Consider the following 21952-nt stretch of genomic DNA (forward strand, 5'->3'; position numbering starts at 1 on the left):
ATTGCTTATCTAGGAAAAGGCTCCCCTCAGATTCCTGAATTCCTCCCCCGTGCTGAGGCATCCGAGAGAGAGCGTCAGCGAGTATGTTGTGTTTCCCCTGGAAGAACTTGAGTCTGAAATCAAAACGGCTGAAATATTGGGCCCATCTAATCTGCTTCGCTGATAGTTTACGAGGGGATCTCAGATACTGTAAATTTCTATGATCAGTCCACACCTCAAACGGTGTTCCACTTCCTTCCAGAAAGTGTCTCCAGCACTCTAGTGCTTTCAGAATCGCTAAGGCTTCTCTCTCCCAAATCGGCCAGTTTTTTTCTGTATCGCTAAACTTTTTCGACAGATAGCCACATGGCTTCAGGTTCCCCCCCTCGTCTTTCTGCAGCAGAACTGCCCCATATGCCCGGTCTGACGCATCGCAATGTAGTACAAAGGCCTTAGACATATCAGGGTGCTGTAGGACAGGCTCCTCAGTAAAACGCTTTTTTAGGGCTTCGAAAGCTTCCTGGCATTCTATTGTCCAGGTCAGTTTGGCCCCTGGGGCCTTCACTTTGGCTGTTTCTCCCCTGCCTTTAGTCTTTAACAAATCTGTTAATGGCAAAGTGAGGCGCGCAAAGTCCTTGATAAATGTTCTATAGAAGTTTGCGAACCCCAGGAAGGATTGCAGCTGCTTCCGTGTTCTGGGGGCTTCCCACCCCCTTACGTCTTCCACCTTCGCAGGGTCCATCGCCACTCCCTGGGAGGAAATCCTATACCCCAGAAAGTCTATCTGGTCTTTATTGAACTCGCACTTGGCAAGCTTCGCATACAGCTTCGCTTCCCTCAACTTTTGTAGGACTTCCCTGACTAGTTCTACGTGTTGCTCCTTGGTCCGAGACATTATCAATATGTCATCTAAAAAAATAAAGACTCCCTTGTACAATAATGGATGCAACACTTCGTTGATTAATTGCATGAACGCGGCCCCTCCCCCGCATAAACCGAATGGGAGCACACAATAATTGAATAATCCGAAGGCGCAGGAGAAGGCCGTCTTCCACCTGTCCTCTGGTTTGATCTGCAATTTATGGTAAGCCTCAATTAAATCCAATTTAGTGAATATCTGTCCCTCCGATAACTGGGCGATCAAGTCCTTCACTAAGGGTAGAGGGTATTTATTTACAGTACTGATTGCATTCAGGCCCCTGTAGTCAATGCAGAGCCTCAGCGTTTGGTCCTTTTTCCGCCTAAACAACACAGGTGCCCCTAAAGGGGAGTTCGAAGGTTCTATGAAACCTCTCGCTAGGTTTTTATCAATGTACTTTCTCAGTTCCTCCTTTTCCCTAGCCGACATCGGGTATATCTTTGCCTTGGGAAGCTCTGCTCCTGGGACTAGCTCTATTTTCACTTCAACTCTCCGCTTCGGTGGGAAATTGTCTGCTTCCTTCTCGTCAAACACGTCCACAAAATCCCGATACTCTGGGGGTAATTTATCTGCCAGTTCTGCTATTCTGATAGAGTCTTCCTCCCCCCTTTTCCCCGGCTCCCTCTCAACTTCCTGGCTCCCTTCTTCCAAACTCATCCCGAAAATCATGCTCTTATCCTCCCAGTTGATTTGCGGGTTGGCCTGCCCCAGCCACGGCATGCCTAGTATAACATTATAGCTGGCTATTTGTGATATCACAAATGACACCTTTCCTTCCCAACTCCCTATCTTACACTTTACTTCTTCGGCACTGTACCTAGCTAACGATCCTGATGCTGTGGATCCGTCCAACTGCGAAAATGCTATTGGGGATTCTAGGTTCTTTCTTTCGCATCCTAATCCCTCGGCTAATTCAGGGGAAATGATGTTCCTGGAACATCCGCAATCCACAAATGCTTTGCAGGATGCTTGTTTGCTGCCATTTTCAAGCTGAATGGGGACCACTATCATAGCTTTGTCCTGACTTACCAACCCCCCCGAATGGTGCCTCATCGGTGTTTCTTCCTCGGCGCGTTTTCCTGCCACGGCTCTTGGTTTGGGCTGGCCTCCGCTTTCCCCTTTTCTCTGCCAGCACTCGGCAGCTCTGTGGCCCAACCGGCCGCACACAAAGCAGCCACTCCTGCTGGCGCTCACGTTCCCTGTCGGCTCCGCTCTCCTCCCGGCTGGGGCTGATCCCTCCTTCCGGCTCCCCTCTTTCATCTGCGGCCGTTGCTGTAGCGCTCCTCGGTGCCTCCTCGCCTGGGCCAGCGATGTATCGACGCGCCCCGCCAGCTGAATCCATCTGCGCAGTGTGTCAGGCTCATCACGATGCACCGCCCAGGAGAGGATCTCCCGCCTGAGCCCCTCTTTGAAGAGTTCCATCTTTGTCACTGCAGACCATTCCGGCACCTTTTCGGCGAGGCATTGGAATTCCTCCGCATACTCAGATACCGACCTCTGCCCCTGGGAGACGGTCTTCAACTTCTCCCTCGCCCGGATCTGCTCCAATGGATCTCGGAAACGGGTCTCCAGGGCCCCCATAAAGCGTCGGACTGACCCCAGACATGGGTCGCGCCGCGCGTGCAGCTGAACGTACCAGCTAGCCGCTCCCCTCTTCAACACTGCGCCAATGGCCCTTATCCGGCTGGATTCCGTTCTAAAAGTGTGAGCATTGTCCTCCATATAGCCCCTCACCGTGGTAAGGAAAAAATCCAGTTCAGAGGACTCTCCCCCAAACTCGATCCTTAGTTCCTCTCGTCTCGGTAGGGGTCCCTGTGGTGGCAATCCCCAATTCTCCGCCCGTCGCAAGCCCCCTTGCGGACCAGTGGGCCCCGCTGCTGTTTCTCTTGGCCCTGTGCCACGCCCGGCATTCGCCAGGGGCACCAGGGTCTCAGCTGGGAGCGTAGCCGGGATTCTCGGAGGCTTTTCCCCTTCGTCGTCACTCTCCTCCACCCGCGTCAGGCTTGGTTGGGTCTTGGGCCGGGCGCCGGGCTCCTTTCGCATTTCCCTTCCCTTCGGTGCTGGGAGGTCTGCAAAGCCCTGGCTGCTTCCCACGCTCACGTCCCACATTGAGCCAGCCCGAAGTTCCCTTCCTCTCTCTGGCTCCGCCAAAAACGCCAGGCGCTCCATTGCCCTCGACATTACTGCCAGGGTGGTCTCCATCGCCGACATCCTCTCCTCCAGAAACACCATCCTTTGTGGGCCTGGGGAAGGTGAACCTTCCTCTCCTCCGGTGCTGTCTCCCCGCACCACTCCACGCCTCTGGGTTACCCCATTTGGCTGGGCATAAGCGGTGGATGACGCCAGGGCCGCCAGCTGGTGGAACTCAGCGTCCGGCTCGGGAGTGGCCCTTCCCGACCTTCCTCCTCCTGCGCCCAAGAGTTCTTCATCCTCCACTTGCATGTTACACCTCACCGCTACGGCGGGATGGTGTCTATATTCTTGGCTTAGTGTCAGCTCACCACAGCTGCTCCTGAATGAACACACGAGACTCTCTGTGATATCACCAGAAACTTTACTGCAGGAAACATAAACATCCGAAAAGCCAAGAATGGGAGACTCTGGCCAACCATCCTTTATATACCCTCCCCCTCATTTGAAAAGTCTCTTCCCGCTCAGTAAAACCCCGCGCAAATTCCCCGCCAAGTCCAGCAGCCGTTTCTTCTCCGAGTCCTGAGACGCAGGTGTCTTATCAATGTCAGTGACCCTGAAACTCAGAGCCACATACAGGCTCTAGTAGCAGGGTTCTGACACTTCAATGGACCAGTATTACGATTTTGCGTGGAAGCAGAAGGTTATTGGTTGGAAACTCTTTAGCACTATTTCGCTAACAACTGCCGTTTACTCCTATGGTGTCTTATTGTCTACAATTGGGGTGGGTTATGCAGGCCTTTAGAAGTTGTTGGGTCTGCAAGTCCCAGCACTCTTCATCACAGTTTGGTGTAGGACTGCTAGTAACAGTAGTTGTGAATGAAGTTGATAGCTAACACACAGTGGGAACAAGATTATGTAATTAACTTGTTCTAGGTCATGTTCACCTGTGATACTCTCCTAAATAATAATTTGACATTTCCCATTGACTACTATATTCTGATTGGATTAAGATGTAGAGCAAATGTACCAAAGGATTCTATGGATGCTCTATGTGATCAGTTATCACCCTCAATTACTAAATACTGTATTTACTAGAATCTAATGCACACCTTTTTTGGCTAAATGACCTTGCCAAAATTAGAGTGTGCATTAGATTCGATGGTGCTCAAAATTGGCTGCCTCCCTCCCTTGATTTGTGGGGCTCTTAGATACCTCAGATGCCCCTTCCCCCTTCTCTTCTTTGCCTGCTCCTGCAAAGCAACAGCAAGGCATGTGTTCCATCTCTCCCTCTTTCCCACCTCATTGCCTCTCAGCTGCCACCAGCCATTTGCCTTTCCCAATGGCAATGAAGGGGCATCTGCATGTGAAAGTCACCCTGGAGGCTGCTGATTAACCAAGCCTTTCCTCATCTTCTTCCATTCCTTTCCACTACCCCCCCCCGCCACGATTGAGGAGGGAAGGAAAGAGAAAACTACATTATCCTGCAGGCTTCCCTTCTGCCTTTCCCTCCTTAAAAAGCCCCCTCGGCTCCTTTCCCTTCTGCAGAATGTTGGTTGGTTTGAAGTGGAAAAGAGGAGAGGGAGAAGCAGGACAGATGCCTGCTTGGTAAAGTAGTATTCCCTCTCTCTTTCCTTCCAAGGCAGCTCCTGTCCTTTCAGGTGGCTGACCACTGCTCAGATTCAATGGGTCCTGAAGGAGGGAGGGAGAGAAGGAGGTGGAGAAGGAGGAGGAGGAAGGGTTGCCACCACCGCTATACAAGGACAAGGAAGTGCTTGGCAGCATATTTCCCCACCCTCCTTTTCCCCACACAGAAGAAATCCTGGAGGCAAAGATCTGATCTGGCCTGGCTACTTTCTTTTTATGTCTGTGACTCTATAAAAATCAGGGTTATTGTATGTTTTCCGGGCTGTATGGCCATGTTCCAGAAGTTCTGGAACATGGCCATACAGCCCGGAAAACATACAACAACCCTGTGATCCCAGCCATGAAAGCCTTCAACAACACATTGAACATCTTTAGAAATTCTTTGGAAGTGGAGCTGAGGGAAGAGCTACACTCTCCCAAAGGACAGCTCTTGCTTGAATCCTACAGTAGGAAGGGACTCAAGGGCCATCCAATAACACCTCCTGCCACTCAGAAACACACAATCAACGGACCTCTGACAGATAGCTATTGGGCGTCTGCTTAAAAAACCCCAGAGTAGGAAGAAGACCACCATGCCCCAAGACAGCATATTCCATGACTAAACAGCTTGGCTCCCTTCCTTTCTCTCCCTCTATGTGTCTCTCTTTCTGGACTTGATAAAAAGCTGCAGCCCTTTTGCAGCAAGGAAGACTTGCCATTCTCTTGGGAAGACACTTTTAACCACCAGGGCTCAATGGCATGGAATCCTGGGACTTGTAGTTTGTTGAGGCACCAGCATTCTCTGGCAGAGAAAGTTAAATTCCTTGTAGAACTAATATTCCCTTTACTCAAGTCTGGGGATGCTGTGGTTTTTAGCTTTGAATATGTTTTTATGGATTTTAACTGTTTTTTAATGCCATTGATAGTTAATTCTTTTTTTAAGTTTGCATTTTTGTCAATTGTAAATTGTATTGAAATGCTTTTAATGTAAACTGCTTTGAGTCTCCTCGTGGAGAGAAAAAGCAGGGTATAAATAAACATAATAATAATAATAATAATAATAATAATAATAATAATAATAATAGCAGCATTGAGCCATAGCAGTTAAAGTGATGTCAAGTTGCTTTAATTCTACAGCGTGGATGCACCCTATGTTGTTCATTGGCTCTGTTAGAGGAGTATTCAGAATGGGCACAACACTACTTGGCAGAGAAGGCTCAAGACCTTGTAAAACTACAGCTCCCATGATTCCATATCATGGAGTCAAATAGTTAAAGTGGTGTCAATATACATTTCTTACAAAGAATGAACTTTTTGCTGCTGCACATTAAATTTGCCAGAAAATACTTTTTTAATGTCAAGGTATTGAAAATTCAGACACGCATTAGATTCGATGGTGCATTAGATTCAAGTAAATACAGTACTTCTCATGAAAATTAAAATTCATAATTGTTATAATACTTACTTCCAATTACACCACAGTAAATTACACCTACTGCAGACCCCAAAACGAAATAGAAACCTGATATGTCAACAACTAACAAACAAATTAATTTATCCTATAATATTCGTAATACCCATTGGAAGGCTTTAATGTACACTCCCATAACTGTGGCAGATTTTTTTTATCCTGGATTAAATGCAGAGCTTGGAAAAGATCCCCTTTTTTACAGCAAAACTCCTTAAACTTGGAGGAGGGGGGAAGTTCTGGTAGTTATTGAAAAAGATAATGTGTCCAAGTTTTTGTGTGTACAAATACTTCAAGGCACCTGGCGATTCATGCCAGCCCTTGGTAGGGAAAGAGGTATTTTTCTCAGTTCCTTCATGTGAAATATAGCCTACAGTTCCTGGTGTGGGTTGGTGATCTCCCATCCGAGGACTAGCCCTGTTTAGCTCCCAAAATTAAACAGGATCATGTGCCTTTGGAATATAGGCATTTTCCATGTATTTAAGTGTTCTTAATTACTCTCCTTCCCCAGAAAATCTAATTAAAACTTCTTAACTTGTGTTTTTCTCCCTCTAAAAAAGCAATAATCATATACAATAGATTTGCAGTAACTGCAAATAAACTGCTGTAAATCAAGAGACAAGTAACACAATAGATCTTGACGTTTTTACACAATTGCTAGGAGAGACATTCAATGAAATATATGATTTCTGGGCAGCAAACCAGCACGCTAATGGCTATAGCACTTCATAATTCTTAAATGAATTTTATAGGATAGCAGACTGGATAAAACTTTTTGAACCACATTCCTAATTGCCTTATTTCAGTTAACATAATCACATTAAGGAATAAAATACTGGCTGATATGTCTATCAATGTACCTTTGACTCCCCAGGGATAAAGCAAAATAATATGAATACCGCCCCTGCCCCCCCCCCCCCCCCCCGATAAAATTAAGTGTTCAGGAGAGTCTACATGTATCTTTCTAAGACTTTCTCCTGGAATTCATGGATTTTGAAGTACAGTACTTTATTTTAGAATAAAGTATTTCAGAAAAGGTGTTCGTACTTGGTCTTAACTCCTGCAAAATAATTTCTAAGGCCATTTAGAACTGCATATTAAGAAGAACTTTCAAATGTTAGAAAACAGAGAAAAGCTTAGATATTTTGGCTAAGAATCTAGTTTAAGATTCACCCAGGCATATGCCTCCTGCATCATAGTGGCAAGGTCTTGCAAAAGAGAGCCTTTAAATTTTCTTATTTCTTGCTAGCTTCAGATTCCTCTACCTTCTGCTGTAAGTAAAACATATTGTTCTGTATTTGGAAATAAAGCAAATATAAAAATACACTGGCACAAGAAATAGCAAAGAAACATTACTCAGTTCAGACAACTCATCAATGTCTAGAAGTTTATGAAGATGAGAAATATCGAAGTACAAAAGAAAAATAAGTAGGCATCCACACATCCACCTGTCCCTATTTAACCCTTTACTGATGGCTCTAAAAGCAATGATAAAACCATTTCAATCAATTAAAAAACAACAATCCAATAGCTCAGACACAAGCCAAGGTCCTTGGTCTGCTCTCTGAGTATGCCCTGGCAATGCTTCCCCATCATGCAGTCAACCCCAAATTCCTCATTCCTCAATGAGGGTAGCCATCCCTGTCAGGATGGAAAGGCGCTGGTAAAAAAGCATTCCAAAAGAAAGAAATTTCACAGAAGGGGAATATATTTGATAAAATGGTTCAAAAGGATGAACGGCCAGTGTGTAGATAGTGCTGAGACAGGGTAGAACTGGAAAGGGAGAAATAGCTCTCCTACTTTGGGTGGAAAGAATGGCTGCTATTAAACAAACCTCTGTCTACAAGGAACATAAGGACTGCCTTCACACAGAGCAGGAGAAAGGTTAATACCTGCTCACTTATTTTCAATACAATAATATAAGGACAGGTTGCTCACCTGTAACCATGTTTCTTCGAGTGTACTCTGTGAATTCACACTAATGGAGAAGCTGCGCCTGCGCAGGTTCCGACGGAAACTCTTCCAAGCTGAAGTTCAAATTTTGGCGGTAACCACGCCCCCCCTTCCCAAGGGGCATATAAGGCAGCCCCAGGCGCCCGCTCTCCAGTTCCTACGCCGCCAAGGCAACGAGAAAGGGAGAGGTTTGCCAGAGGGGAAGGAAGGGCGGGTTTGTGTGAATTCACAGAGTACACTCGAAGAAACATGGTTACAGGTGAGCAACCTGTCCTTTTTCTTCGTGTACTCTGTGAATGCACACTAATGGAGACTGACACGCTAAGGTCCCGGATGGTGGGACAAGGCAAACTCGACAATCAGTGAATGTCCAAACATATGTTTATTAGGACATATTGAGATAACAGTCCCAAGAGACCAGTGCAATAAATTGTCCGAAAGGACCAGTGCAATGCAAACATGAGCATAGTAGAAGAGGAAACATAACATAGAAATTATTCAATAAACATAATAGAAACACGCAATTGCGTATAGTGCATATAAACGCTCTCCCAGGGGGGAGAGGGGAAAGAACATCATGCCCTTTGACATACCCGCCAGGATCAATAAGGCGCTACAAAGCAACAGAGCAACTGCTCAACACAATCAGGGAAAAACATATCCCTAGAGGTAGGTATGGGGAAAAAAGACCGGCCCAAACTTGAAGGAGAGGTATAGAGAGTCACCTGCGGGTGAGTATAAGGAGAAAAGACGTTTGAGAGTCAGGAGAGGCAAGATGAGAGTACTGATCTTGCGAAGGCCGAGTCCTTTAAGGCTTTATTGTCCAGCCTGTAGTGAGAGACAAACGTAAGAGGGTTTGACCAGATAGCCGCTTTGCATATGGAGTCAAGCGGAATACCCCTAAGGAAGGCGGTCGAAGCCGAGAGGCCCCTAGTCGACCTCGGGCGGATGGATGGAGGAGGAGGTCGCTTGGCTAGTTCGTAGGCCAACTCAATGGCCTGAGCGATCCAGTGGGACAGTCTTTGGGAAGAGATGGGATTACCCAACTTGTCCTGGGCATAGGCGACAAAGAGTCTTTGTGTCTTACGGATGCCCTTGGTACGGTCCCTGTAGAAGAGAAGTGCCCTTCGAACGTCGAGAAGGTGCAGTTTTTGCTCGAGAGGAGAGGAGGGGTTAGAGAAGAAAGCTGGTAGGACAATGTCCTGGTTGAGGTGGAAAGCTGACACCACCTTAGGGAGAAAGGTAATGTCCGGGCGAAGAACAGCGCGGTCATGGTGAAAACGTAGATAAGGCTCGTCGACCCTGAGAGCAGCAAGCTCGGATGGCCGTCGTGCCGACGTGATCGCCACTAGAAAGGCCAGCTTCCAGGAAAGCAGACGGAGATCGGTCGAGGCAAGCGGTTCGAAGGGAGCAGAAGTGAGTTGAGAAAGTACAAGTTCGAGGTTCCAGCCCGGCGTAGGTGGTAGCGACGGCGGGCAGATGTTATTGTAGCCTCGGAGAAAAGTTTTGATCAAGTGGTGAGAAAAGAGAGATGGCTGACCGTGGCATTGAAAGGACCAGGAAAGAGCTGCGAGATAAGCCTTAATAGAAGCGAGAGAGAGTTTCTTCTCGACGAGGGTCATGAGGAAGTCGAGGACCACCGATACCGAGGTCGGAAAGGTGTCGACATTACGGGATCGAAGGAAGGCGTGAAAGCGAGAGAGTTTATAGGAATAAGCCTTGGTAGTAGACGGCTTATGGGCTGCCCGAAGGACATCTTGCAGGTTCTGCGGAAGGGAGGCTAGGTAAGAATCCTCCATGCAGTGAGATGAAGGGAAGGGAGGTCCGGGTGAAGAATTTTGCCGTCCTCCCTTGAGAGAAGGTGCGGCGAGGGAGGCAGAGGGCGAAACGTTCCTCTGGAGAGACGAAGAAGGGCTGGATACCACGGTTGGCGGGGCCAGGCCGGAGCTATGAGAATCGCTGTGACCGAGATCGAGAGAAGTCTTTCGAGAACTTTCGGTATGAGGGGAATCGGTGGAAAAAGATAAAGCATCTCCGCCGACCAGTCCAGTAGAAAGGCATCCCCTAGACAGCCGGGGAAGGAGTTCGGGGGAAGTCTCGCTCCGTAGCGGGGTAGCTGAGCGTTGTGGGGAGACGCGAAGAGATCCAGAGTAGGGCATCCCCAGTGGAGGAACAGACCGTCGAGGATCTCGGGATCGAGCTTCCACTCGTGAGAGGAAGATGTCATCCTGCTGAGGGCATCTGCTAAGTCGTTTTGGGCACCCGGCAGGTGGATTGCAGAGACCTGTACGTCGTGGGCTATGCACCAAACCCAGAGACGGGAGGAGAGGAGCATCAATTTCCTCGAACCCGTACCGCCCTGTTTGTTGATGTAGAATACTGCTACGAGGTTGTCCGATTGAATGAGGATGGACTTGTGACGGATGAGGCGGGAGAAAGCTTTCAGGGCTTTGAGAATGGCGAGAAGCTCGAGGAAGTTTATGTGGTTGGCCCTCTCGGATGGGGACCAAAGATCTTGAACCGTTAGACCGCTCATGTGGGCTCCCCAAGCGTAGGTGGAGGAGTCCGTGGTTATGGTTAGCGACGGCGGGGCTGGATGAAATGGGAGGCCCCTGCACACGTTTTGGTGAGACGTCCACCATGAGAGGGACTGGCGGACGAACGACGGTACCGACAGTACTTGGAGTTGTGGTGGTAGAACGGCTTGAAAGTGTCTATAAACCACCTTTGTAGGACCCGAAGGCGCAGCCTGGCAAACGGGGTCGTGAGAACCGTGGAGGCCATGTGGCCCAGAAGGACTTGAATGGCACGGGCTCTGACCCTCCGGGCGGATCGACAAAGGGCGATGTGGTGGCGGAGAGCTAGGAATCTGTCGAACGGTAGTGAAACAGTCTCTGTGACGGAGTCGAAGAGGGCCCCGATGAACCGGATTCGGGTTGACGGGGAGAGATTTGACTTCTCGGAGTTGAGTTGGAGGCCGAGAGATTTTAGAAGACGCAGCGTGAAGGAGACGTGGTTTTCGAGAAGAACCGGATCGGGCCCGACGAGAAGCCAGTCGTCCAGATAAGGAAAGACCGTGATGCCATGTAGCCTGAGGTGGGCCGCTACGGCGGCGACGACCTTGGTAAAGACCCTTGGGGCCGTAACGAGACCGAAGGGTAAAACGGTAAATTGGTAGGTTTGGTCGAGAACTTTGAAACAGAGGAACCGTCTGTGCGCCTCCCGTATCGCCACGTGGAAGTAGGCGTCTCGTAAGTCTATGGAGGCAAAGTAGTCTCCCCGCTGCAGCATCGGGAGGATAGAGGCAATAGAGACCATCCTGAATTTGGAAGGGCGAATGAATATATTGAGGGCCCTTAGGTCCAGAATGGGGCGTAGCCCGCCCCCCCTCTTCGGGACTGTAAAGTATCTGGAGAAGAAACTTAAAGGGTCCAGTTCGGGAGGGGAGGGACGGATGGCGCCTTTGGCCAGTAATGCATCGACTTCGGCCAGTATCTCTGGAGAAGGAGTTGAGTAGAGAATGCGACCTGTAGGTGGGAGGTCTGTGAACTCTAAGGCGTAGCCGTCTTGGACAATGCGAAGAACCCATGCATCTGAAGTAATGGACTCCCATTGATTGTAAAAGGGGGCTAGGCGGTCGGCAAAGGCACAGGAGGGTCGAGGCAGCGTGGGCTCTACAGCGGTAGCGGGCGAGGAGCTTTGGCAGGGGTTGGCGTCAGGCACGCCGGTTAGCCTGCGGAGGAGCGGGGGTGGTTCGACCGCGTTGCTTTTGCGGATGAGGTCCCCGACGAGGTTGGTGATGGGTTTGATTATTCGAGCCCGAGGGCCGCCTGAAAGAGTGGTGTCTGAAAGATTGCGGCGGGAAGCGGCGGGAGCGGTGCGGGAACCAGCGGGTGCGCTGAGGTTGCGGTTGGTCGCCACATTTAGACGCAAGAATTTTAAAGTCATGATTAGACTTGAGTTTGTCATCGGTACCGGAGTTAAATAGTCCGAGCGCGTCAAAGGGAAGGTCCTCAATGACCTGTCTGGAAGATGAGGAGAGACCCGAAGACCTCTGCCAGGCGTGACGGCGGATGGATATCGCGTGGGCAATCATCTTGCCCGCAGTATCACCTGTATGTTTCGCCATTTGTATTTGGTGGTGAGCAAGCGAGTCTGCTTCCTGTTGGAGGGTAGTGAGGACGGAGCGGTCTTCGTCCGACATCTTAGCGAAGAAGGGCTGTGCCTTCTCCCAGATAATCTGCTGGTAGGCACCCATGCAGGCTCCATAGTTTGCCATGCGGCAAAGCAAAAGGGCTCCAGAGTAAAGTTTTCGACCCACGGCGTCGAAGCGCTTCCCTTCTCTGTCGGCCGGAGTGTTCGACTGACGACCTGAGGATTGAGAGGCCTTAACGACCAGGGAGTTGGGGTCGGGGTGGTGTTTGAGCCACTCCAAGGTATCATCGTCGGTACGGTACCAAGTCTCGATCCTCTTCGAGGTCGGAGGAATGGAGGAAGGGGTTTTCCAGGAGGCCTGGATAACGTCCAAGAGATAAGGCAGGAAAGGGAGTAGCGTGGCCGGCGGAGCTTGGGCCTGCACCCTTTTGAAAACTGGATCAGACACTGCTTTGGAAGTCTGCTTGATCTCCAAACCCAGGGCGTCGGCCATTCTGACCATTTGATCAGAGAAAGCACGAATATTGTCAGTAGGAGAAGGCGGGTCCGCCTCATACGCATCGTGGGGAGGAGAGAGGTCGAGACCGAGAGAGACCACCGAGGCCGAGAGGACAGAGTCTGGGCGGTCAATATCAACATCTTCCTCCTCAGCCCCTTGGGGGGACTGAGGGGGAGAAGAAAGCACAGTCTCGGGAGGAGGCATGGCCTCGCGGGAAGAGAGGGCTGGGAGCCGAGGATCCTTAGAGGCTGAGGCCTGGGCTGCTCGAGCCAGGCGAGCCGTTTGTCTGCCACGCTCCGGTGTCGAGGTGGGAGGGAAGAGCTGTTGGCGCGACGAGTGAGGCGGCGCAAGGGGCTCCGGCACCGGCACCCTGACCACCGTTTGGGTAGAGTGGTGGGGTGAGTCCTGCAGCTCCCCGTCAGACAGGGGGTGCAATGGAGATTGAGATACATCTCTAGGCCTCTGGGCTGGCACAATTGGAGAAGACCTTCTCGAGGAGGTTGCCGAGGAGGACGGCGGGTCTCGCCTTGAGGAGGCCGAGGAAGAGGAGCGCTGAGTTAGCCGTTTTTTTGTCGGCGGTTGCTTAGATGCAACCCTCAAGGACTTGCCAGGTGTGGGAGGAACCACAGCTGAGTCAGATTGCGCTCGACGAGACTCCTCGTGAGCCCTCTTAAAGGCTATCTTAATGGCAGAGGAGGACGGCGGGGAACCAATACGGGAGCGGACCGAGGTCACCGAAGCCAGAGAGCTCAACGTCGAGGAAGGCCCCACCTTGCCGGAACGGGTGGAAACGGTAGCCGTCGTCACGGTACACGGCGGTTTGGCCGGTTTAGCAGTCCTGGAAGCCCTGGACGCCTTGGACGAGACCGAGGAGGCTTTAGTTGTCGGGGGCCTAGCTGGCGGCGCCGACATCGCTCTCAGAGCTGAAGAAGACGACGTACCCGACGTCGACGGAGTCGGTTCTGGCGCGAGAGATCTTTCGTAAAGCGCCGCTCTAAGCCTAGCGGCTCTGTTCTTTCTGGCCTGAGCTGTGAGAGCTAGGCAGAAACGGCAGGTACTGACCACATGAGCCTCGCCAAGACAGAAGAGGCACTTGGCGTGGCCGTCCGAGTCAGGAATTTTAGCAGCACACTGCGTGCAACGCTTGAAACGAGTAGTAGACATGCGAAGAGTCCGAAGTGAACCTTGCGGCGGAAAAAAAGGAACTGGAGAGCGGGCGCCTGGGGCTGCCTTATATGCCCCTTGGGAAGGGGGGGCGTGGTTACCGCCAAAATTTGAACTTCAGCTTGGAAGAGTTTCCGTCGGAACCTGCGCAGGCGCAGCTTCTCCATTAGTGTGCATTCACAGAGTACACGAAGAAAAAATAATATGAATAGTGGTTGCCAAGTCTATTTTAAAAAGCACTGAAAGAACTGGTATGGCCAAATACTACAACTGTGTGTCATTCATAATCTTTCAAAACATCTGTGATTATGCTTGGTTTGCAACTACTTTATCTGTATAATTTTGGGAACTGTAGCCCAAAAAGTACTTGTCTAAACTTTGTTTGTAATCAACTCCTGTTTCCAATAACGAAGCTAAATTAAGTCACAATTGTTACTTAATGTGAGAGAACTTCTATCTGTATTGGTAGCTTTTAAAATTATGTGGAACTTAATTCCAATAAGTGGAGGAAGAAGAGCATTTGGTTCTCTGTCAAAGATATTAAAATGACAATGGAGTACAAAGGGAGCAGTGTGTTTTGCCCCATAAGCCAGTAATTAAAAAGTAACTATGTTGAATAATTCTAAGAAAGGTAAAAATTACTTTTTAAACATGGTAACTATAACAGTTACCTGACTATAATTGTAATGCATGACTTTTTCAAAATAACTCTCCAAGGTCTATGATAAGAATGGGAAAACCAAGCATGCTCGTCAACTAAATTTCTATTGACCATAGCAACTGATCACATCATCTACAAACAAAGAGCCAAGAGATATCTTTAATGGTGCTAACAGGTATTATAAAATCCTAAAATTAACACACGTCTTCTGAATGATGCACGCTATAACCCTTAGTAAAGAATACAATTTAGTCCAAACACTGCAGATAACAAAAATAGAACACTTCGTCCTTGGACAGGGCACTTTAGCTCTTGCAACAGTAGCTAAGCATTTGTCCTACTTTTTTGTTGTGTTCAATTGTATGTGCTGCTATTTTCTTTTTCTATAAAAAAAGAAGTGGCACAGAAACAGAAACATAAGTCATAACACCACTTTTTATTATCGTCCACCTATCCTTGAAACATAACTTGAGCCATATGTCACTAAACAACAGTAGCTTTCCATTATTATTGTTGTTGTAGTAGTAGTTGTTGTTATTATTATCATTATTATTTATACATTTCGGGAATGTCTGTGCCGCCTTTCTCCATATAGACTCAAGGCAGCTCACAACATTATTGAAATAAGCAATGTAACATAAACCATTCATTAAAAGAATCATAAAACCATAAAAAGTTACAAGGATGCTCCATAGTATCCTTGGTCTACCCTCTGCTTTTTCTCTACAAGGAGACTAGCACCAACCAGGCCCATAGAATAACAAGAATAAAGTTATTACAAGAATAGTTATTATAGAATCTTCAGAATGAATAAAAATGTATATTAGATGTGTTGGTGGTAAAACATTAATTTAATTATCTGTGTATGATAGGCTGAATTATGATGTGGCCTAATAGAAGTTTTTGAACTGAAATTCTCTTCCCCTCTGTTAGAATTACTAATAGTTAGAGATAATGAAAGTTTGAGTTTAAGTACCTGGAGGAAACCAGCCTCACCATTCTTGTTTTTAATAACAGTATGATAATAAAAAGGCACATTGAGCTTTGAGTTCATGTCTCCCCCATCCCACTGTTTTTCTTCTCTAGTGTAGTCATGTAGAGCTAGAAAACCTATACTCATGATTTTCATTAATCAGAGTGCAAAATGACCTCCAAGTGAGAGCTGACTATAGTTTCATTATGGAAGTCAGCTTTAAACCTCACTGGGATTTCTTTTGTTTAGGTATTAGTCCTATGTACTAATATTAAATGCTCACATCAAGTACAGTAAAATAGAAATTAAATCAGTATATGTACACCTCAGAATTCAGCATGTAGTCTTATACTTTCTCATTAATTCATGGATTATAAGAGCTTCTTACTTTCTTGTCACTACTAGAATAAAAAAAGTCAAAATAAAGCACAACAGCAAATATTTCATTCTAATACAATGGTTTCCAACCTTTGGGCCTCCAGGTGTTTTGGACTTCAACTCCCAGAAATCCCAGCCATCTTACCAGCTGTTAGGGATTGTGAGAGCTGAAGTCCAAAACACCTGGAGGCCCAAAGGTTGGGAACCACTGTTCTAACAGATTCAGTCTTGGTTATAGACAGCTGGAAAACTTAGCATACTAAGAATAGACAGAAAAATCAATGAATCAGTATATGGTAGAGCATTTAGCTACTCACCAAGTGGTTGTCCAGCAATGATTCTGGCGTTTTCTCCTGCTACAGCAGCTCTTGCATGCCTCTCACTCATGTATTGTACAAATGCGTAACCTTTGTGCACCGAACAGCCAACTATTTTTCCATATTTCGCGAAGATTGCCTCTATGTCACCTTTTTTGACAATGGCTGTGTTGAGATTTCCAATGAAGACTCTTGAGTTGATGGACTTGGGGTCATTTTTATTGGTTACATTACTGGTCTGTGTTTTTCCGGTCATGACTGGCTCACTTGACTGCAGCCCTTAAAACAAAATGACAAAGATTTATGTTTAGATGAGAATCCTGAATCCTGATTGGATATATAATTTTATTAACATTCTCGACTAAGGCTGCAGATCTAGTGCAACTTACCTGGGTGTAAACCTAACTGAAATCAGTGAAACATATTTAGACATGCAAAAAAAAAATTGCACCGTGACTTAAATCTAAAACCAAAACTGTAAGGCATATATCTTCCAATGATGATGGACAATAAGAATGGGGCAGTGAATACCTTAAAGAGTATTATCAGGAGCCAATTTTAAACCCTACATATTTATGAATTAAAAATGTTATTCATAAATCAAGCCCACTAAAAATTTAGCACTTCCCCAATATTACCTAAAATTAGCCTGAGAGTTCAGTTCCTGGCTTCTTAAATAGCCATCTGTCTTCATCAAGTAAAGTAAGAGAATAAAACATTATTGAGTTCCAATGAAATGAACATTCAAGGCCAGATTGGGAGCAAATCATAACTATGATGAAAGGCTGCTCTTTCTTTAACTCGCTCCTGTCAATCAGCACATACTATCTTCCCCAATCTGTTAAATACTGCAGATAGTTCAGACTATCCTATACAGTACACAAAACTACTTAACACACAAAGCTACTCAATGCAATAGATATTGTTCCCATTACGAACTAGCAATGGCTTTTTAGAATAGCTTAGAAAAATAAACAAAACAAAGAAAATACACACACACAAAACACAAAGCATTGAAAATGTTAGTGGTAGAAACAGAATGGCTACTTCTTATTAAATCACACAGTCAGCTCTTATGTGTACATTAAGACTGCCTTTCCATTTCTGTATTGAGATCCTGGCATGAGAAATATTTGGATTCTTTGTATAGCTCTACCAAAATTATATCCCACTTTACCACCCCGAAGGAGGGTTGCCATATGTGAGAAACAAGGACATGAAAAACTGAAATGGGTAACATTCCATATTTTTATTCAATACTTCAATTTCAGGTTTACGCTGTTGTTTCTTGTAAAACTATTCAGGATGTCATGCATTCCACAGTAATTAACAGAGCAATATATGAAATTATTATCATAAGCTTCCTGAATACATTCTTCCAATTTGAAATTACTTTTGAGCATTGAGGAGTCAGATGCATTTCCAGAATTATGTAATTTGGGAACGGAAGGAAAATTTCACTTGGGGACAGAATTCTTACTTAGAAGGTAAATAAGTAAGTTGAGCACAAAAGAAGGAACATAATTGTAGTAGGAGACAAAAACTAGGACATTTCTAAAGTGAGATGACACAGATTTAATAAGGACTGTCTCTGGCAAAACACCACAATTGGAAGTATGAGCACTTTGGGGGGTATGAGAATAAATGTTGGAACTTAATGAAAAACATACAACATAAAAACAGAGCATACCATTTTAGGTGACCCTTTGCTTGTACAACAATTGATACTATTTAAGATCTATGCCAATTGATTTCACTTTTATTTTCTTGCATTAGGCTCTACAAGTATTGTACATAAAGATGCAGGTTGGTAATTCAGTGCATCTTTATTTGTAATTCTAGTATATCCTAATGCTATAAAATTAAAGCAAAAATACTAAAAGGCAACAGTACTACTAGTCATGGAATTTTATCACTACTACAAGGCTAATACAGAAAACCAAAAAGAACAAAAAAACTGCTGGGAAAGCTATTAATAATCAACTCTGTATATTAATAGATATCCACTGGGATTTAGCTGCTATGTTGAAAGCTGTCTGCCACTCAGAGAATCCAAGTCTCCAGATTACCTTAAAAAGTCCAAAGTGAAAGTAAGCTTTGCGAAATTTTATATGTGTACATGCTTAAACATCCTTAACTTTTCGATGATGATGCCTACCGGTATATTTATTTATATCCCGCTTTTTCTCTCCACAAGGAGATGCAAAGTGGCTATTCTAGAGTTTGATATTTATAGAGATGTGCTATTTTTCAATATAAGTTAGTGATCTTAGAGTTTCCAACTAGCAATTTCATAGAATCATAGAATCCTACAAGACCCATCCAATCCAAACCCCTGCCATGTGAAAATAGTTTGAACAGTTAGCTCAGAAGAGTGGTGATTTTCAAAAGCAGATTTCATTGATTTGATTGACCCAAAACAAAAGAATTGGGTGAAGAGGCATCATATGAAACATGTAAGTGAAATATAAAAATCAAAGTTGTATTCCCTACAAGTATATCACCTATCACTCAACCAGAGATCAACATTATCTTCAAGCAAACCATATGGTTTCTGCATTTTCCAGCTGAGTCGATAACAAATGCTAAAACGACACACATTTTCTAAATACTGAAAATACCTCTGGTGAGAAAAGGATCATTTATAGGGCAATTAAGAACCTAACATCTCTTACAGGGTAAGGATTATATCAATGCTCTATACACCTTCATTGTGGTCATATTTTAGATCCTATCATTATCGTTCTTCAAGTGAGATTTAAATCTGACGTTTGTTCATTATGTGAAAAACAGGAATAACAGAGCTAGTGAAACCCTAAAGAATCTTAAAGGAATCAGTCAAATATTCATGCTTTGGCCCACTTTCCTTCAATATCCAGTACTGTGCAATCGGCTGATGGCTATTTCACCAAGAACACCATGAGTGCAACAATAGCTTTCTAGGTAGATCAGCTGCTGCTTTAGATGCTTGCAAAGGCAAACCTGCCCCAGTGACATGGACAAAACTATCTGAATGGTTCAGAGCTCCTCAATGGGAAAAGGTTCATCACAGTCCTCTGACTCTGTCATGGCATAACCAGAAATTTTGCTTTCTAGATATTAACTGGTCCTTTATCATTACACAGCTCAGAACCCTGTTCTCAGAGTTGGATGGACCAACTCCCTTCCTGGCCGGGCTTCAGATTCTTTACAGATAGGTCAAACAGGCCACTTCTGCTGCATAGAACAGCATATTCTTTAAAGCTGCTCCTGAGAATGAAAGAAGTGGGAAAGCTGCGGCTTATGAGATAAGGAGCCAAATCTTGGCAAAAGTTCTTCCTTGACCTCTCCTCTGGCTGAAAATGCTTTTATCTCCTGTGTGGGTTGTTGACTACCTCTTATTCCTCTGCTCTTGGTTTCTTATGTGGCTTTCTTCCAAGTCTATGACAAATCCAGTACAGTTTGGATACTTCCTCCTTGGCTACTTGGTTTCTATATCTGCCCCCCCCCCCCCCCGCCACCATCTGCTGTGTCTCCAGCATCTCCCTATTGCTGGGTGAGGTATCAGAGAATCATAGAATTGGAAGACATCACAAGGACATCATAAGGACCATCCAGTCTATTTCCCTGCCATGTAGGAACATAAAACCAAAACACCCTTGACAGTCATCCAGGTTCAGTTTATAAACCTCCTGAGAAGGAGATTTCACTAAACCCCAAGGCAGCATATTCCACTGGTAATCTACTGTCAGAAAATTTATCCTAATATTTACATAGAATTTATTTTCCTGCAATTTGAATCCATTGTTACGTATCCTAATCTCTAGAAAAGAAAAAAAAAACCAAGCCTGCCCCCTCAATGACATTCTTTCCAAATATTTTAACATAGATATCATGTCTTGTCTCAACCTTTTCTTCTCCAAGCTAAACATATCCATTTCCTAAGCTGCTTCTCGTACAGCTTGGCTTCCAGACATTTGACCATTTTTGTTTCCCTTCTCTGGCCACATTCCAGATTATTGATATCCTTTTTGAACTGTGGTGCCCAGAACTAGACACAGCATTCTACGAGAGGCCTGACCAAAACAAAGTGGTGCTATTACCTCCCTCAATCTAGACACTGTCAGTTAATATATTTGCCAGCAATCATCTCATCATATGTCAGCCTAACAACTGGCAATCTCCTAAGAAACAGCAGGAGAAGAAATTGGTAGTGTAGTCTTTCCTTGATCATATTAACCTCAATGCAGGTGGTTACTAAGTGATCTTCCATGTAGTCAATGACCGGACCAGGACCTATTTATTCAGGTAACAATTCATTATTGCAAATCAATGCACACAAATGACTTTCAGTCAGCACCCTTTTTCTGCCTCTGGGAGCCTTCATCATGCTTAGGTAAAGAGGTTCTTCATATGCTTGAAAGACTATTTAGCCAAGGATTGACAAACTGTATCTAGTCAAATGTTGGCTAGATCATATAGCAATCTCTCTCATCTAGATGGACAATGGCAGTGTTTTTTCATCTGCTGAATTCAATAAACATACTTTTTTTCATCATGGAGATGATCATATTATACTTGTCTGCTATATGTTCAATTGGAGTGAACCTTTCCGAAAAAGAAAAGGAAAAATATTGAGCACTAATACGGTTGAATATACATCAATCTAATCATGGTCATTTAAAGAGTTTAGAGATCAAAGAAGGGAGGGGGAAGAGCTGGATAAACCAACCTGACAATTTGGGCTTCTCAGGTATTGATTTATAAAAGCTCAGCAACTTCATATCTCTGTCTTAAATATGAAGAAATGTGAGAATTTTGAGTTTAAAGAAAATCCATACACATTCCTATTTATGTTACCTTTGCTCCCCACACTCCCAGTCATGGTTATTTTACTTTATGTTGCCCATATTTTGCTGTTTGTCTTGAATATCTGTAGAAGTTCAGCAAATGGGAGCCAGAGATAATCCACTTATCTTCTTATGTCACTTGCACTGCCCAACATTTTTACATCAACACAACTGACACCTTCCATGGCATTTTAAATTTGGATATATTTAATCAATAATGGTAAAAAATATATACACCCAAGAGGTAATGGTTGTATAGAGTAAAAACAAAGATGTGAATGCTATTGTTAGGCCTAACTAGAAAAATCCTATTAAATCATTGGAATTTACCTTTGTATTGACTCTTGTTGGAGGAGATGGTGGTAGTGGTGTATGGCTTCAAATCATTTCTGACTTACAGTTATCCTAAAACAAGCCTACAATGAAGTTGTTTTGGCAAGATCTTTTCAGAGAGCATTTAAGGTGTCTTTCTCTTAAACTGACCTAGTAGGTTTCATTGATAAAGTGGGGTCTCCCAATTGAACATTCAATACTATACAGTTTTAATGGGCAGTAGAAGATAGGATTCAAAACAAAGAACTTTTAAACATCTAAAACAGGAGTATATCAGCAAGTAACAGAGGACTAGTAGATCTGTGTTCAGTTTTAGATGAAGTATCCAACACTTAGCAGTTACTACAGTCCTTTCAAAGACTTTAACCTGATCTAAAAAATACATGTTTTTAATAAACAGAGGATGCATATTCAGGATTATTTAATTACACTTTAACAAACACAGACATTTACTGCATAATCTTATCCATCTCTATTCGCCTAATGCAACGGGGCTTACATCCAAGGTAAATAGAGACAAGATTGCAACTTAGCAGATAATGATGAACCCTGCAGAATTTACATTTTT

General features: G+C 45.1%; 1 protein-coding gene across 5 annotated transcripts in view; it reads right to left on the bottom strand.

Moving 5' to 3' along the window:
* The window catches only part of ralyl (RALY RNA binding protein like), a 322684-nt gene that overhangs the window by 133639 nt on the left and 167093 nt on the right, over positions 1-21952 (bottom strand). For all 5 annotated transcript variants that reach the window (XM_062980215.1, XM_062980217.1, XM_062980216.1 and 2 more), the window contains exon 2: positions 16223-16501. In XM_062980215.1, the coding sequence (XP_062836285.1) occupies positions 16223-16478 (256 nt within the window). In that variant the 5' untranslated portion in view covers positions 16479-16501. The remainder of the gene's footprint in view (positions 1-16222; positions 16502-21952) is intronic.

Source organism: Anolis carolinensis, chromosome 4 (genome assembly GCF_035594765.1).
Source record: "Anolis carolinensis isolate JA03-04 chromosome 4, rAnoCar3.1.pri, whole genome shotgun sequence".
Classification (NCBI taxonomy): Eukaryota; Metazoa; Chordata; class Lepidosauria; order Squamata; family Dactyloidae; genus Anolis; species Anolis carolinensis.